We start from the raw sequence: 19229 nt of genomic DNA on the forward strand, positions 1-19229 counted from the left end.
ACAGGTCTTCCTATTCTGATGTTGTTAATATGTTGCACATAAAGCTTCTGTAGTTTATGACGTGTGGTCTCCGGCACTCAGTCAGTGCTGGCGTCAATGTCACCACCTTCTGTCGAAGTGAACATGAAGATGAAGCCAGGGCTGCAGTTGATCTCAGGCTTCCTCTATACGCTCAGTTCGTACGAAGGCGGACACAGACGCCAGTGCTTATAAGCACCACGTGTCATGCAACCGCACAAGAGCACCAGGAGCACGTGTATCGGCACTGCTGAAACGGCATCGGCACGGGAGGTGAGTATAAGCTTTTTATTTTATCGGGGGCCAAACATTTAGATGGAGAAGGGTTGTCCTAGTAGTGGGCAACCCCTTTAAGACTAAAGTCTGTGGGAACAGCCAACAGTCTGTTTATGGGGCTTCCCAACTCTCTCTCAGCAGAAGGTGTCACGGAGGGAAGCATCTGTTCTGCTGAATTCCAGTGGCTGATCCGTTTTGTGCTCCATGAATATAAACCTCCACCATACTACTCATCGCAGCGCTCAGCCAATTGTTCCTGTGTGTGAGAGTGAGGGGTCAGAGCTGTCAGCCAAATGATTGCACATCTGAGGCTATGTAATGTGTTTAGGGGGACTTGAAGGGGATGTTCGGTGAAAACAAATTGTCACCTATCAACCGATCGGCAGAATGGAGAACTTTTATCCCCATTACAAAATGGAGCCGCTGTTGTAAAAAGCTGAGTGCAGTCCTCATCAGTCCTGTAGGGAAAGCATGCGCCGCAGATCGAGCATACGCACTGCTGACCCATTCTAATATGGATGAATATTCTCCGTTATGCCAGGCGGTGCTTGTCCCAGTGGTCGGACATCCATCAATCAGCAAGTTATCACTTATCCACAGAACCTTTTTTTGACCAGACAACTCTTTTAACTCTATCCATGCTCTGAATCATTGTTATAAGATGTTGATATTTTTCCTGCATAAATGTGAGTTCCTAAAGTTATTCATACTTATGTTTTATAAATATGAAATACTGGAAGTTGTGTTCTCCTTCTTGGCTAAAAATACTTCTCAAAATTCCTATGGGGAGAATTTTTCCTCTCCTGTAAAGTATGTAGTGTGATCTCTGGCCCTCGTACATTGGTATGTTGTCGGCAGCTCGTTGCCTGTTTACACAAGAAGATATACTGCTGAGAACTTATTTGTGGGCCCCACATAAGAAGTGATCAGCAAGCACCATACTCGTTCATTGACTGACCATTGCCATATTTACGATGGCCAGTGATTGGGAATGAGCGCTCTTATGAACATTGTGCTCTTCCAGTGCTGTGCTGCATTATTAGATCACTCCCGCTCATTAGCCTTATTCTCTACCACTGTCTGACATTTTGTTCTCAGGAGCTCTGCGTTTTGTTATTGGCGACGCGTCTCTTTGGTGATAAATTGACCCTGCTCAACTGGTTGGGATTTGCCGTCTGCATCTCTGGCATTGCCTTGCATGTTGCTTTAAGGACCACCCATTCTAAAGGTAATGGTTACATGTGTCTGGTTTAAATGTATTTGTTATCACAGATTCTACCTCATTCTAATTATTTTCTTGCTGTTCCTACAGAACACAGAGCGTCTCTAAGCACAGACATGGAACTTCTCCTTCGGGGGGGTGACGATGAAGAGGATGAGGAGACGTGACTTCTGAACTAATGCAGAACTTGATGTGTAGCCATTAGTCGAGGTTCACCTTTAAAAATAATGGAACAAGAACAGATCGTGTACTATATTCGCCTACGTGTGAAGAGTGGTGAACTATTGTCTGCCTCCAAATAGCTGGGGGCACACACTGGGACATATAAAGTACACGGGTACCCTGAGAGCTGGCTTCTCTGTGCTTCTCATTCATTGCTTCTCCAAGTGTGGGACCGGCTGCCTAACTGCCACAAAAACACTTTTAATTTACCTATTTATTTGGTTTACACTGATCCTGCTCCTAAGTTTTTAGAGTTATACTCGGGGAATATCATGCCCTCCTCCTTGTGAAAATTGGACATTTGCCTGCCATGACAGGTGTGGTCTTCTGGGAATGGTCACTGCCATATTTCTTACCTGTTCTTATGAGCCCATATCTAGTGTTAGAGATGTACAATTATAATTCGTGAGGAGCTGGATGTGATTGGAATGTAAAAGAGCTTATGTTCTTATGGCAACTTTTCAAAATAGGTTATGTGTGTATAGGACGAAAAAATCACTATTCCTGGCCAGCATATGCCTTATAATTTGTGAGCCATTAAGTAGAGATAAGCTGCTGTGATGTTTCTCATACACTGCACACCTAGACATGAGGGATTCCGGTGTTCCTTTATCTATGTATCACGTGTTCAGAAGCAGCTTCAGCATGAAATACATTATACAGCATTGTAGCTGTGAATCCAGCACTGGGATGAGATAAAGCACTCGCTATATTTCAGCAGCAGGATCTGTCTCTCTGCCTCAATTGCTCTTCCCCCACCTTGCTCCATAGACTTCAATAAGATGGATTTTAGCTGTTTTTCAGAGCGAATGCTGAGTTCAGGAGTTGGGGAAAACAGAGAAGTGGCTCATAAGTGGCCAACAAAGCAGATTTTTCTGAGCTATATTAAAAGGTTTATTATATAGTCATTTGAACTAATGATTTATAAGACATTGACAATGTAAACACCATTTTACAGCTTGTTTATAGAATTAATCTATGCATAAGTTGTAACACAAAAACTGAGCTTGGTTTAAGTTGGTATACATGCAGCACATAAACGCATGTTCACATTGGCCATAAAGCGCCCAAAACCTACAAGAAGCAAAATGAATCCCTGCCCATACTAAGTAAAACGCAACAGTGCATCGAAATAACTCGGGGTTCCTAGTAATACTGTTTTTGATCAAAAAAAGCAATCCAACCGTCGGCAAGGTGACCCTGTTTGGGATGGTCCTACACTGTCCAATATTAATAGCCTTACCATGTGTCAGAGTTGTCCTCATTGTGTGAATAAGGGCAGACAAAGGACCTGGTCCCGACCTGTGGACACCAACCATGGGAAGTGTTTAACTGTGATTTCCACCTCAAGGAAGTTGTGTAGCTTTGGAAATGCATTAATTTGTATGGTTTATAATTGCAATCTAATATAGTCCAGAGCTGTAATCACAGTTCTACAGACTTTGATGCCTTGCTGGCTCCACTCTGTATATTCTGAGAAATCATTCCAATGTACTGCACAGAATCTGAAGAAGGTAATAATATTGCCCCAAGGTATAATCAGAGCTTGGCAACATTGATAAATGTGTTTGTGTGTTGACGTGCTTGCTTAATGCTTCCAGTAGCAACCAGCAGAATTGTGACTGCAGCTCTGGAGTATAAAACAGGCTGCAACGGAGGATCAGTACTACACAAATAATACATCACATTTACATAATTACTCAACTTTTTAAGTAGGTTATAGATCTATCGTATTTCCCTGAAAATAACACCTACCCCAAAAATAAGCCCTAGCATGATTTTACAGGCTTTTCGGAGTATATTTGAAATATAAGTCCTACTCAAAAAATAATCCCTAGTTAGTCAGGATGGGCGTGGAGGGAATTAGTCATAAGACCATGATGTCACAAAAAGTCCTTTGACTGCAATAGTTTTGAGGAACTAAAGATGAGACTGGTATACAGGGCTGGGGGAAGGGGGAGGCAAAAATGGGTAATTTCTCAGGGCACCCACTCACTTAGTGGCCCCCAGCATTCTATTGAGGTTAAGACTGCTTATGGACCTTTGGTGACATCATGTTCATGTGACTATGATGTCACCAAAGGTCCTGTAACTGCAGGAGTCTATAGGAACTGAAGTGGAGGAGACAGGCTGAATGTACCATATGTGCCGCGTGTGTGTGTATACGCAGTGTATATACACGTGCCTGTGCAGTGTGTGTGATGAGATGATTATATTGCAATAAATGTTTATTTTGTTCAAGAATAAATGTGGATTGTTGTTCATGGAAAAAAAAGACACCCCCTAAAAATAAACCCTAGCCCATCTTTCGGAGAAACACGTGTGAACATAAGCTGTAGGTTGGAGCTTTTGGGAAATAATGTGCTTTGATCTGTTGAGATCGTTACCCTATTCATTAAAGGGTAAAACCGATATTTTACATTGTAATATTTGTGTGCTAAAATATCTTTTCATGTAATTGTAGCCATTGAGCACCTCTTGTGCATCTTTTGTTTGCTGTAAGGGGATCACTATGGATTGTAGTAGCAATAGGAAAACCAATTGAGGGATATTTCTGTTGTAAGACTTTATCGTGATTCCACACTGTAGCTGATAAGGACTACTTTTTCTGGAAGTCCCCATGCCTGCCCACTCCAGACATCCATTGGCACCCTCTGGAAAATGGCATTAAAATGTACCTCTATTAGGCTGTGTGCACACGTTCAGGATTTTTCGCTATAAAAACGCTTAAACGCATACATTAAGCATCCCATCATTTTTAATGCATTCTGCAATTTTTGTGCACATGATGCATTTTTTTCCAAGAAAAAAACGCATCGCGGTAAAAACGCAGCATGTTCATTCATTTTACATATTTTTCGCGGTTTTCCCGCTATTTAATGCATTGGGAAGCTCTGGAAAAAACGCACAAAAAAAGTGTCAAACGCAAATAAAACGCATGCTGATTTCCTGCAGAAAAAGTCCGGTTTTGTTCAGGAAAATTCTGCAGAAAATCCTGAACATGTACACATAGCCTTAAAGTTTTTTTTCTAAAGGGGATTTAATGTCAGAAAATTACCTTGTTTAAATGAAGTTTTTATGCTTATATTCATTTTTAAATAATGTTGGCAATGTATTTTACCCATATTACAATCAGTACTAAAACATATTTAGAAGTGAGAGTCCTCAATGGTTGATACCTTTTAATGGCTAACTGAAAAGATGGTAACAAATTGCTAAATGTACTAAAACATAGAATTTTTGCAATCTTTACTCTGGCCTCTGGGGCTTTTTCAGACTTTAGCTTCCTTTTGTTTCAGGAAACACACATGTACATTAGCCTCAATGATCAGACCCTACCTTTTGTATTGAAGCATCTAATGAGCGTGTGCAAAGGTCATTGCGATGGGAGGGGAGCAGGGTCAGCTGTTTTTTAACCCCTTTCGGACATTAGACGTACTATCCCGTCGAGGTGGGTGGGCCCGTATGACCACCAACAGGATAGTACGTCATATGCGATCGGCAGCGCTCACGGGGGGAGCGCGGCCGGGTGTCAGCTGACTATCGCAGCTGACATCTGGCACTATGTGCCAGGAGCGGTCACGGACCGCCCCCGGCACACTGCGATCAAACGCATAAAAATTCAAAGTTGGAAAATTGTGAAATTTTCTAAATTTTTGCCAAATTTCCATTTTTTTCACAAATAAACGCAGGTAATATCAAAGAATTTTTACCACTATCCTGAAGTACAATATGTCATGAGAAAACAATGTCAGAATCACCGGGATCTGTTGAATTGTAAAAATTGGCCTGGTCATTAACGTGCAAACCACCCTTGGGGGTAAAGGGGTTAATTAAAAAGAATGTGATATTAAAAAAAAAAATAACCCAAAAACCTGATTTAAATAATAGCTCATTTTCTGATGATTGCTTCCCCTTAACCTTTTTGCAACTAATCGTACTCTGTAGCAGGTTTATTCTCGAGTATTACAGCATTCCTTTATTTTACATTTAGGTTTGGGACAAGTAACATCATATTATTTAGTGACAATGTCAGTGTTTGCGGAGGCCGTTAATGTTTCTGTAGTTTCATTTCCAGAAACTGGAGTTGGCATTGTAGTAGGAATAACTGTAGGCAGAAAGAGACAAAAATTGTAAGTTGTGTTTACCCCAAGAAACTTCTAGACACACACAGTCACCATTGTATTACCTATCTTTCTGCAGGAATTCATCATACAATTATTAGGACAGCACTTCATATCCTCTGCGCATTCGTCATCCTGGTCACATTCATGGTTACAGATCTCCAGCACGCCATCTGGTGTCTCAGGACAGCCTGAAGTGTCTGATAGAGCTGGCAAGAATAAAGCAAATAGTGTATGTTCAGAGACAACGGTGAGCAGTGCAGCTATATAGTCCAGGCTTAGGGATGTGATGTCAGTAAGCCAAACCTCTGACTCCTCAATTTCCCTGACTCCTGACCCCACAGCACTGGTCACTACTGAGCATGTACATAAAGTGCAGCACAGATTCATCTCCACTACGACTCCACAGCACTGGTCACTACTGAGCATGTACATACAGTGCAGCACGTACAACTCCACAGCACTGGTCCCTACTGAGCATGTACATAAAGTGCAGCACAGATTCCTCTCCACTACGACCCCACAGCACTGGTCACTACTGAGCATGTACATACAGTGCAGCACAGATTCATCTCCGCTACGACTCCACAGCACTGGTCACTACTGAGCATGTACATACAGTGCAGCACAGATTCATCTCCGCTACGACTCCACAGCACTGGTCACTACTGAGCATGTACATACAGTGCAGCACGTACAACTCCACAGCACTGGTCCCTACTGAGCATGTACATAAAGTGCAGCACAGATTCCTCTCCACTACGACCCCACAGCACTGGTCACTACTGAGCATGTACATACAGTGCAGCACAGATTCATCTCCGCTACGACTCCACAGCACTGATCACTACTGAGGATGTACATACAGTGCAGCACAGATTCATCTCCGCTACGACTCCACAGCACTGGTCACTACTGAGCATGTACATACAGTGCAGCACAGATTCATCTCCGCTACGACTCCACAGCACTGTTTACTACTGAGCATGAACATAAAGTGCAACACAGATTCATCTCCACTATGACTCCACAGCACTTCACTACTGAGCATGTACAAAGTGCAACACAGATTCATCTCCGCTACGACTCCACAGCACTGGTCACTACTGAGCATGTACAAAGTGCAACACAGATTCATCTCCACTATGACTCCACAGCACTTCACTACTGAGCATGTACATAAAGTGCAGCACAGATTCATCTCTAGTAAAAGCCGAGATCAGGACCAGAACAGACATTTATAGGACATTTCATAACTTTTATTTTGCGATGTCGATGGCTATGGAACAAGCATGTAGCAGATTGGTACGATGATTGGTTGCAGTGTCCTTTTCATCCCCTTTGCCATAGTTGAAATATTTCTTACTAAATGGTTTTTTGGTTGCAACAGTGTTCGGACAAAGAATGCTACCACAAAGAGCAAAGGATCCCATCATGGGACAGATCTGCAATACGAGGCACAGGCACACGGACACCTTGTGCACAATTATTAGGCAAGTGGGTATTTTGACCATATCATTTTTATTCAGATTTTCCATCTTCAAGCTGTATAACCTTAATTGTTTATTGGATCAAGCCGATCAAATGATGCATATTTGTGTAATGAGGGAAGGTGAGGCCTAAGGATATCACCACCCTTTATCAAGGTGTGCAGAATTATTAGGCAGCTTGTTTTCCTCAGGTAAAATGGGCCAAAAAAGAGGTTTATCTACAGTTAGGTCCATATATATTTGGACAGAGACAACATTTTTCCAATTTTGGTTATAAACATTACCACAATGAATTTTAAACAAAACAATTCAGATGCAGTTGAAGTTCAGACTTTCAGCTTTCATTTGAGGGTATCCACATTAAAATTGGATGAAGAGTTTAGGAGTTTCAACTCCTTAACATGTGCCACCCTGTTTTTAAAGGGACCAAAAGTAATTGGACAGATTCAATAATTTTAAATAAAATGTTCATTTCTAGTACTTGGTTGAAAACCCTCTGTTGGCAATGACTGCCTGAAGTCTTGAACTCATGGACATCACCAGACGCTGTGTTTCCTCCTTTTTGATGCTCTGCCAGGCCTTCACTGCGGTGGTTTTCAGTTGCTGTTTGTTTGTGGGCCTTTCTGTCTGAAGTTTAGTCTTTAACAAGTGAAATGCATGCTCAATTGGGTTGGGATCAGGTGACTGACTTGGCCATTTAAGAATATTCCACTTCTTTGCTTTAATAAACTCCTGGGTTGCTTTGGCTTTATGTTTTGGGTCATTGTCCATCTGTAGTATGAAACGACGACCAATCAGTTTGGCTGCATTTGGCTGGATCTGAGCACACAGTATGTCTCGGAATACCTCAGAATTAATTCGGCTGCTTCTGTCCTGTGTCACATCATCAATAAACACTAGTGACCCAGTGCCACTGGCAGCCATGCATGCCCAAGCCATCACACTGCCTCCGCCGTGTTTTACAGATGATGTGGTATGCTTTGGATCATGAGCTGTGCCAAGCCTTCGCCATACTTTTCTCTTTCCATCATTCTGGTAGAGGTTGATCTTGGTTTCATCTGTCCAAAGAATGTTCTTCCAGAACTGTGCTGGCTTTTTTAGATGTTTTTTAGCAAAGTCCAGTCTAGCCTTTTTATTCTTGATGCTTATGAGTGGCTTGCACCGTGCAGTGAACCCTCTGTATTTACTTTCATGCAGTCTTCTCTTTATGGTAGATTTGGATATTGATACGCCGACCTCCTGGAGGGTGTTGTTCACTTGGTTGGCTGTTGTGAATGGATTTCTCCTCACCATGGAGATTATTCTGCGATCATCCACCACTGTTGTCTTCCGTGGGCGCCCAGGTCTTTTTGCATTGATGAGTTCACCAGTGCTTTCTTTCTTTCTCAGGATGTACCAAACTGTAGATTTTGCCACTCCTAATATTGTAGCAATTTCTCGGATGGGTTTTTTCTGTTTTTGCAGCTTAAGGATGGCTTGATTCACCTGCAAGGAGAACTCCTTTGACCGCATGTTTACTTCACAGCAAAACCTTCCAAATGCAAACACCACACCTCAAATCAACTCCAGGCCCTTTATCTGCTTAATTGAGAATGACATAACGAAGGGATTGCCCACACCTGCCCATGAAATAGCCTTGGAGTCAATTGTCCAATTACTTTTGGTCCCTTTAAAAACAGGGTGGCACATGTTAGGCTACGTTCACACGATCCGGATTTTGATCCGGATCCGTAGCGGATTTTCAGCTGCGGATCCGGATCAGTTTTCCATGTTGGTTACAGTACAATGTAACCCAATGGAAAACCAAAACCGCTGTGCTAACGATCCGTTTTTCCGCTGGAAAATCCGCGCGGATTTTCCAGCGGAAAAAAGAAGTAGCATGTCAATTCTTTCAGCGGATTCCGCACCGGTTTTCCAGCAGCTCCAATAGGAAACTGCTATTGGAAACCCGCAGTGGAAAACGCTGAAGAAAAAGGATCAGAAAACGCAGCTCAAATTCACTGCGGAATTTAGCTGCCGTTTTCCAAAAACGGGCAGGAAAAAAAAAGGATGGAAATCCTGATCGTGTGAACGTAGCCTTAAGGAGTTGAAACTCCTAAACCCTTCATCCGATTTTAATATGGATACCCTCAAATGAAAGCTGAAAGTCTGAACTTCAACTGCATCTGAATTGTTTTGTTTAAAATTCATTGTGGTAATGTCTGTAACCAAAATTAGAAAAATGTTGTCTGTCCAAATATATATGGACCTAACTGTAACTCTGAAATATGAAAAATTGTTAAGTCCCACAGAGGGATTGAGCACTCCTGAAACTGCTAATTGAGGCTTTATCACAGAACCATCTAAAGTTGTTGGAAATAGTCCACAAAGTGAAAAAAAACAGGATGAGAAAAAAATGACATAATAATAATAATAATTTTTATTTATATAGCGCCAACATATTCCGCAGCGCTTTACAACTTATAGAGGGGATTTGTAACATAGCATAGTAACTGCTAAAGATTTAAGAATAATCAATCGGTATTGTCATATTCCAGATCTGCTCCTACGTGGAGTGCTCAGAAGTACAAGGTCTTCAGAGGAGATGAGCAAATCAGACAAAGCTCGAATTTGTGAGTTTGTGCCATTTTTCCCAGGAAACACAATTAACAGAGAAGGTCTTCTCCACAAATGTAATGTTCCTTATGTACTCTCGAAAGCCCAAAGTATAATAAATGTAATACACTGTAAGCAGAATTATTAGGCAAGTTGTATTTTGATCACATGATACTTTTTATACATGTCCTACTCCAAGATGTTCAGGCTTGAGAGCCAACTACCAATTAAGTAAATCAGGTGATGTGCATCTCTGTAATGAGGAGGGGTGTTGTCTATATAAGGTGTGCTTAATTATTAGGCAACTTCCTTTCCTTTGGCAAAAAGGGTCAGAAGTGAGATTTGACGGGCTCTGAAAAGTCCAAAATTGTGAGATGTCTTGCAGAGGGATGCAGCAGTCTTGAAATTGCCAAACTTTTGAAGCGTGATCACTGAACAATCAAGCGTTTCATGGTAAATAGCCAACAGGGTCGCAAGAAGCGTGTTGGGCAAAAAAGGCGCAAAATAACTGCCCATGAATTGAGGAAAATCAAGCATGAACATGCCAAGATGCCATGTGCCACCAGTTTTGCCATATTTCAGAGCTGTAGCGTTACAACAAAAAGCACAAGGTGTGCGATACTCGGGGACTAGGTAAGGAAGGTTGAAAAAACGACCACCTTTGAACAAGAAACATAAGATAAAACGTCAAGACTGGGCCAAGAAATATCTTAAGACTGACTTTTCAAAGGTTTTATGGACTGATGAAATGAGTGACTCTTGATGGGCCTGATGGATGGGCCAGAGACTGGATCTGTAAAGGGTAGAGAGCAGCACTCTGACTCAGACGCCAGCAAGGTGGAGGTGGGGTACTGGTATGGGCTGGTATCATCAAAGATGAACTTGTAGGACCTTTTCGGGTTGAGGATGGAGTGAAGCTCAACTCCCAGACCTACTGCCAGTTTCTGGAAGACAAATTCTTCAAGCAGTGATACAGGAAGAAGTCGGTATTGTTCAAGAAAAACATGATTTTCATGCAGGATAATGCTACATCACATGCCTCCAACTACTCCACAGCGTGGCTGGCCAGTAAAGGTCTCAAAGAAGAAAAAATAATGGCATGGCCCCCTTGTTCACCTGATCTGAACCCCATAGAGAACCTGTGGTCCCTCATAAAATGTGAGATATACAGGCAGGGAAAACAGTACACCTCTCGGAACAGTGCCTGGGAGGCTGTGGTGGCTGCTGCACGCAATGTTGATCGTAAACAGATCAAGCAACTGACAGAATCTATGGATGGAAGGCTGTTGAGTGTCATCATAAAGAAAAGCGGCTATATTGGTCACTAATTTTTTTGGGGGTGGGGGTTGTTTTTACATGTCAGAAATGTTTATTTCTAAATTTTGTGCAGTTATATTGGTTTACCTGATGAAAATAAACAAGTGAGATGGGAATATATTTGGTTTTTATTAAGTTGCCTAATAATTCTGCACAGTAATAGTTACCTGCACAAACAGATATCCTCCTAAGATAGCCAAATCTAAAAAAAACCACTCCAACTTCCAAAAATATTAAGCTTTGATATTTATGAGTCTTTTGGGTTGATTGAGAATATAGTTGTTGATCAATAATAAAAATAATCCTCTAATATACAACTTGCGTAATAATTCTGCACACAGTGTATATAAAAAGCAAATAGCAATAAATGGTGATATGTCTGTTCCAGCATGGACTTGTGTACTTATAAGCCAATGTCAATATTCGGCAGAAATTCATGCCTGCCTCGGAGAACCCATAGAAGCACAGATACACTGATCAAAAAAATAAAGGGAACACTAAAATCCCACATCCTAGATATCACTGAATGAAATATTCCAGTTGCAAATCTTTATTCATTACATAGGGGAATGCGTTGAGTAGAGTAAAACATAAAAATGTAATGTAAATCAAAATTAATATCCCATGGAGGTCTGAATTTGGAATGATACTCTAAATCAAAGGGAAAATCAAATTGCAGGCTGATCCAACTTCAGTGTAAATGTCTCAAGACAAAGAAATGATGCTCAGTAGTGTGTGTGGCCACCAAGCGCCTGTATGACCTCCCTACACCGCCTGGGCCTGCTCCTGATGAGGCGGCGGATGGTCTCCTGAGGGATCTTCTCCCAGACCTGGACTAAAGCATCTGCCAACTACTGGACAGTCTGTGGTGCAACATGACGGTGTATGGTGCAAGACATGATGTCCCAGATGTGTGCAATCGGATTCAAGTCTGGGGAACGGGCAAGCCAGTCCATAGCTTCAATGCCTTCATCTTGCTGGAACTCCTGACTAGTGTTGAGCATTCCGATACTGCAAGTATCGGGTATCGGCCGATACTTGCTGTATCGGAATTTCCGATACCGAGATCCGATACTTTTGTGGTATCGGGTATCGGGTATCGCAACAACATTAATGTAATAATGTGTAAAAAAGAGAATTAAAATAAAAAATATCGCTATACTCACCTGTCCGACGCAGCCGGGACCTCAGCGAGGGAACCGGCAGCGTTGTTTGTTTAAATTTCGCGCTTTTACTTGGTTACGTGAAGTCCCGGCTTGTGATTGGTCAGGGCGGCCATGTTGCCGGGACGCGGACCAATCACAGCAAGCCGTGACGAAATTACGTCACGGCTTGCTGTGATTGGTCCGCGTCCCGGCAACATGGCCGCCATTAACCAATCACAAGCCGTGACGTCACGGGAGGCTGGACATGCGCGTATTTTGAAAAGCGCGCGTGTCCAGCCTCCAGTGACGTCCCGGCAACATGACCGCCATTAACCAATCACAAGCCGGGACGTCACGGGAGGCTGGACATGCGCGTATTTTGAAAAGCGCGCGTGTCCAGCCTCCAGTGACGTCCCGGCAACATGGCCGCCATTAACCAATCACAAGCCGGGACGTCACGGGAGGCTGGACATGCGCGTATTTTGAAAAGCGCGCGTGTCCAGCCTCCAGTGACGTCCCGGCAACATGGCCGCCATTAACCAATCACAAGCCGGGACGTCACTGGAGGCTGGACACGCGCGCTTTTCAAAATATGCGCATGTCCAGCCTCCCGTGACGTCACGGCTTGTGATTGGTTAATGGCGGCCATGTTGCCGGGACGCGGACCAATCACAGCAAGCCGTGACGTAATTTCGTCACGGCTTGCTGTGATTGGTCCGCGTCCCGGCAACATGGCCGCCCTGACCAATCACAAGCCGGGACTTCACGTAACCAAGTAAAAGCGCAAATTTTAAACAAACAACGCTGCCGCTTCCCTCGCTGAGGTCCCGGCTGCGTCGGACAGGTGAGTATAGCGATATTTTTTATTTTAATTCTTTCTTTTACACATTAATATGGTTCCCAGGGCCTGAAGGAGAGTTTCCTCTCCTTCAGACCCTGGGAACCATCAGGAATACCGTCCGATACTTGAGTCCCATTGACTTGTATTGGTATCGGGTATCGGTATCGGATTGGATCCGATACTTTGCCGGTATCGGCCGATACTTTCCGATACCGATACTTTCAAGTATCGGACGGTATCGCTCAACACTACTCCTGACACACTCAGCCACATGAGGTCTGGCATTGTCCTGCATTAGGAGGAACCCTTGGCCAACTGCACCAGCATATGGTCTCACAAGGGGTCTGAGGATCTCATCTCGGTACCTAATGGCAGTCAGGCTACCTCTGGCGAGCATATGGAGTGCTGTGCAACCCTCCAAAGAAATGCCACCTCACACCATTACTGACCCACTGCCAAACCGGTCATGCTGTTGCAGGCAGCAAATCGCTCTGCACGGAGTCTCCAGACTCTATCACGTCTATCACATGTGCTTAGTGTGAACCTACTTTCTTCTGTGAAGAGCGCAGGGCACCAGTGGGGAATTTGCCAATCCTGGTGTTTTGTGGCAAATGCCAAGCGTCCTGCATGGTGTTGGGCTGTGAGCACTCAGACCAACCTCATGGAGTTGGTTTCTAACCATTTGTGCAGATACATGCTTATTTGTGGCCTGCTGGAGGTCATTTTGCAGGGCTCTGGCAGTGCTCCTCCTGTTCCTCCTTGCACAAAGGCTGAGGTAGCGGTCCTGCTGCTGGGTTGTTGCCCTCCTACGGCCCCCTCCATGTCTCCTGGTGTACTGGCCTATCTCCTGGTAGTGCATCCAGCCTCTGGACACTACGCTGACAGACACAGCAAACCTTTGCTGCAGCTCGCATTGATGTGCCATCCTGGATGAGCTTCAGTACCTGAGCCACTTGTGTGGGTTGTAGAGTCCGTCACATGCTACTACGAGTGTGAAAGCACAACCAACATTCAAAAGTGACCAAGACATCAGCCAGAAAGCATTGGTACTGAGATGTGGTCTGAGGTCCCCACCTGCATAACCACTCCTTTATTGAGTGTGTCTTGATAATTGCCAATAATTTCCATCTATTGTCTATTCCATTTGCACAACAGCATGTGAAATTGATTGTCAAACAGTGTTGCTTCCTAAGTGGACAGTTTGACTCCACAGAAGTTTGGTTTACTTGTAGTTATATTCTTTTGCTTAAGTGTTCCCTTTATTTTTTTGAGCAGTGTATATTCTGGTATACTACCTCAGCTGCTACAGCACCTGTCTCGGGTTAAAGAGGTTGTCCACTTTTGGGGATTTTTTTTTATAACTTTAATCCCTTAATGACCAGGGGTATTTCAGTTTTTGAATTTCCGTTTTTTTGCTCCCCTTCTTCCTAGAGCCATAACTTTTTTTTATTTTTCAGTCAATATGGCCATGTGAGGGCTTATTTTTTGTGGGTCAAGTTGTACCTTTGAAGGACACCATTGGTCTTAACATATTGTGTACTGGAAAATGGGAAAAATTGTGGTGAAATTGCAAAAAAAGTGCAATTCCACAGTTGTATTTTGTTATTATTTTTTACCATGTTCACTAAATGCTGAAACTGACCTGCCACTATGATTCTCCAGGTCATTACGAGTTCAAAGACATCAAAGGTGTATAGGTTCTTTTTTAGTTACCGTATTTCCAGTGCACAATCCTTATGACAGGTTCCCTTTAAGTAAAAAATTGGGCACACAGGTGGACTAACCCTTTAACAGCCTTGTCTTTTACAAACATACTTTTTTGGTTGCTAACATGCATCAATGGGTTCTAAAGTGCTTAACATGCAAAGCAAACAGGCTGGCATCTTGACTGGCATCACATGTACTTTATTGGAAAAGTAAACACACTTAAAGTTTAAGTGATTGTCGTCACAGTATATTTACTGCCGCTTCTATTCAAGAAGGTAATGCTTGAGAAGAGCTGACTCCATGCCAAGTTGTGTTCCCTGGGTCACAGTATATACAGTGGGGAAATAAGTATTTGATCCCTTGCTGATTTTGTACGTTTCCCCACTGACAAAGACATGAACAGCCTATAATTTTAGAGGTAGCTTAATTTTAACATTGAGAGATAGAATATCAAAAATAAAATCCAGAAAATCACATTGTATAAATTATATAAATTTATTTAAATTTTGCAGTGTAAAAATGCTAAAAGTTACACTTTTTAGTACAAAACCGGCACCAGAAAAACTTTGCTACTTTTTGACACCAAAAAACTGTGATTATAGCCTTAATAAATTCCAACCAAAATGTTTATCTGGGAAAAATAGAGATATGCCAAAGAGATGGAAGAGAGAGAATGCACAGATAAAACACTGTCTAGAAGAGTTCTATTCAAAGGCAGTAAGCAGAGAATGTGACCAAAGAGAGCGAAAAAAAACCCACACATAGTATACTAGTAAGTTGCATGAGTCACGGCACAAAAAAGTATGTGCCATTAGTGGTGTAGTTGTGGGGGTTGGGGATATGCCATCCATGGGTGCGAGAGTTACAGTAAGTCTTGAAAGCTAGAGCTCCATCTACTGATCAGGAGGGGTACTCTCGGCAGTTCAGAGTCACTTAACCCAAGGGCTTATTCATATGTCAGTATTTGATCAGTATTTGTATGCTAAAGCCAGAAGTGTCTCTACAACACAAAACAGGCGTCAGTCTTTCCAGTGTACTTTTTCTTTGTCAGTTCCACTCCTGGTTTTGTATACAGACACTGATGAAAAATACTGATATAGTAGGTACAGAAAGTATTCAGACCCCTTTACATTGTTCACTCTTTGTTTCATTGCAGCCATTTGGTAAACTCAATAAGTTCATTTTTTCCTCATTAATGTACACTTTGCACCCCATCTAGACTGAAAAAAACAGAAATGTAGTAATTTTTGCAAATTTATTAAAAAAGAAAAACTGAAATATCACATGGTCATAAGTATTCAGACCCTTTGCTCAGTATTGAGTACAAGCACCCTTTTGAGCTAGTACAGCCTTGAGTCTTCTTGGGAATGATGCAACAAGTTTTCCACACCTGGATTTGGGGATCCTCTGCCATTCTTCCTTGCAGATCCTCTCCAGTCCCATCAGGCTGGATGGTGACCTTTGGTTTACAGCCATTTTCAGGTCTCTCCAGAGATGGTCAATTGGGTTTAGGTCAGGGTTCTGGCTGGGCCAGCAAAGAATGGTCACACAGTTGTTCTGAAGCCACTCCTTTGTTATTTTAGCTGTGTGCTTAGGGTTATTGTCTTGTTGGAAGGTGAACCTTCAGCCAAGTCTGAGGTCCAGAGCACTCTGGAAGAGTTTTTCATCCAGGATATCTGTGTACTTGGCCACATTCATGTTTCCTTCAATGACAACCAGTCATCCTGTCCCTGCAGCTGAAAAACACCCCCATAGCATGATGCTGCCACCATCATGTTTCACTGTTGGGATTGTATTGAGCATGTGATGATCAGTGCCTGGTTTTCTCCATACATGCCGCTTAGAATTATCACCTAAAAGGTCTATCTTTGTCTCATCAGACCAGAGAATCTTATTTCGCATAGTCTGGGAGTTTATCATCTGTTTTTTAGCAAACTCTATGCGGGCTTTCATATGTCTTGCACTGAGGAGAGGCTTCCGTTTGGCCACTCTGCCATAAAGGCCCAACTGGTGGAGGGCTGAAGTGATAGTTGACTTTGTGGAACTTTCTCCCATCTCCCTACTGCATCTCTGGAGCTTAGCCACAGTGATCTTAGGGTTCTTCTTTACCTCTCTCATCAAGGCTCTTCTCCCACGATTGCTCAGTTTGGCTGGATGGCCAGGTCTAGGAAGACTTCTGGTGGTCCCAAACTTCTTCCATTTAAGGATTATGGAGGTCACTGTGCTCTTAGGAACCTTGAGTACTGCAGAAATTCTGTTATTACCTTGCCAGATCTGTGCCTTGCCACAATTCTGTCTCTGAGCTGCTTGGCCACTTCATTTGACCTCATGATTCTCACTCAGTCTGACATGCACTGTGAGCTGTGAGGTCTTATATAGACAGGTGTGTGCCTGTCCAAATCAAGTCCTATCAGTTTAATTAAACACCGCTGGACTCCAATGAAGGAGTAGAACCATCTCAAGGAGGATCACAAGGAAATGGACAGCATGTGACTTAAATATAAGTGTCTGAGCAAAGGGCCTGAATACTTATGACCATGTGATATTTCAGTTTTTCTTTTTTATTTACTTTGCAAAAATTTCTACATTTCTGCTTTTTTCAGTCAAGATGGGGTGCAGAGTGAAAAAAATGAACCTTTTTTAAATTTACCAAATTTCTGCAATGAAGCAAGGAATGAAAATTTAAAGGGGTCTGAAGTCCGTAGGTTGTTCCGAAGATGAGTTTTTGACACTGTGTATTTTCCCTGAGCAACAAAAGCAGCGTCTTACAGTTCCTGCAAAGTATATGGGATTTATAGAAATCTCATGCACACTGTGCTTATCTTTTACGCTGCATAAACTGCGGTGGGTTTATGAAATCCACAACATGTTAATTTCTCTTTCGGGTATTATGTACAGCAATGGTCCCCAACCTTTCTGACCTTGAGAGCCACATTCAGTTCTGAGAGAGGGTCGCGAGCCACATTCAGCTCTGGGAGAGGGTCGCGAGCCACATCCAAGTCTCGACTCCCTTACAATAATGGCAACCAAAGCCCCCATTATGGGTATGATGATAATCAAAGCTTTTCCACATAAATCACCCCAAAGCATAATACCAAGATCCAGGGGTTATCACAATACCCCTTCAGTATTCTCCCATCAATCACTCCCAAAACATGGTTGCATATAGCTTCAAGCACCTCCTCTCCCAGGTAGTATCATCCAGTTCTCAGCTTACCATTCTTAAACTATATCTAAACGAAAGACCAGTATATGTGCATCCACATCTGCTCTTCTGTGCAGGGCTGCTCACAACATTCATAATTTTAAAATGTGATCTTCATACCTGTTTGTTAGATCTGGAGCTAATGCACCAAGCTGGCAGACAGCCGCGAGCCACAATTCATGGGACCGCGAGCCACATGTGGCTCCCGAGCTACAGGTTGGGGATCCCTGATGTACAGAATATCCCTATAGAATTGCATTAGATTTAGAAAATCTCCATACGCGTTTTTAGTGTGTTTACGCTGTGGAAATGCACTAAAAACATGTAATCCACACTTGACAGTATCAATAAACAATTGTTGAAACCAAATACCTGGAGGTATAAAAAAAAACCAAAGCAGCTTTATTGCAAACATGATCTAAAAAAAGAGATGAAAAAGAAAAGAAATGCACTCAAAAACGTAATGAAAAAACTAAAATAACCTAGTTTAGGTAATAGGTGCAGAAAATCTGCAACAGCAAAAACTCACCGACTACTCATTGTGGGAACATAGCCATACAGATCGAGATTTAACTATCGAGCTACAGCTGCAATCCAAAGGGTAAGACTGTGAACCACAGATGCCACTTCGTGCAGTACCCACATCTGCGTAGCCCCAGTGTTTGCCTGAGATTAATGCTATAGGGAGAGATCCTGCTACGAATGCTTCTATTTCCCGGGACTCACCTGTTGTCTGTGCTGTCCTCTTGTGCACCCACACTGAGAGAATCAGGAGGAGTGTCACACACCGAATGGTTTTCATCTTGCAGTGTCGTTGTATCTGCCTCTGACAAAATCTAATCTTTACCAGGTGAGGCAAGGTTATTAATACTTAGTCTCCCCCTCCCACAAGCCCAAGCACCATCCATCATCCTCATTATCATGCCAGAGAACGTAAAGTAGGGGTGGGGAACCTTTTTTCTGTCTGTGACCATTTGGATATTTATACCATCCGTATAAAAGCAACTGGAAATTTATTCTGCTATACTTGGTTAAACATTTAATTATGTCACCCCTAATGTGATGGC

At 42.7% G+C, this 19229-nt stretch overlaps 1 protein-coding gene and 1 long non-coding RNA gene across 7 annotated transcripts in view; one reads left to right on the plus strand and one right to left on the minus strand.

Moving 5' to 3' along the window:
* The window catches only part of SLC35H1 (solute carrier family 35 member H1), a 30479-nt gene extending 25593 nt beyond the window's left edge, over positions 1–4886 (plus strand). For all 6 annotated transcript variants that reach the window (XM_077251657.1, XM_077251658.1, XM_077251659.1 and 3 more), the window contains 2 exons: positions 1393–1522; positions 1607–4886. In XM_077251657.1, the coding sequence (XP_077107772.1) occupies positions 1393–1522; positions 1607–1683 (207 nt within the window). In that variant the 3' untranslated portion in view covers positions 1684–4886. The remainder of the gene's footprint in view (positions 1–1392; positions 1523–1606) is intronic.
* An 804-nt stretch (positions 4887–5690) lies between these two features.
* LOC143765215 (uncharacterized) lies at positions 5691–19028 on the minus strand. Its single transcript, XR_013213341.1, has 3 exons — positions 18889–19028; positions 5928–6071; positions 5691–5846 (listed from the first exon to the last, which is right to left on the minus strand). It is a non-coding gene; the product is annotated as an uncharacterized LOC143765215 (long non-coding RNA).
* Positions 19029–19229: the final 201 nt, after the last annotated feature.

The sequence above is a fragment of the Ranitomeya variabilis genome, chromosome 4 (assembly GCF_051348905.1).
Source record: "Ranitomeya variabilis isolate aRanVar5 chromosome 4, aRanVar5.hap1, whole genome shotgun sequence".
Lineage (NCBI taxonomy): Eukaryota > Metazoa > Chordata > Amphibia > Anura > Dendrobatidae > Ranitomeya > Ranitomeya variabilis.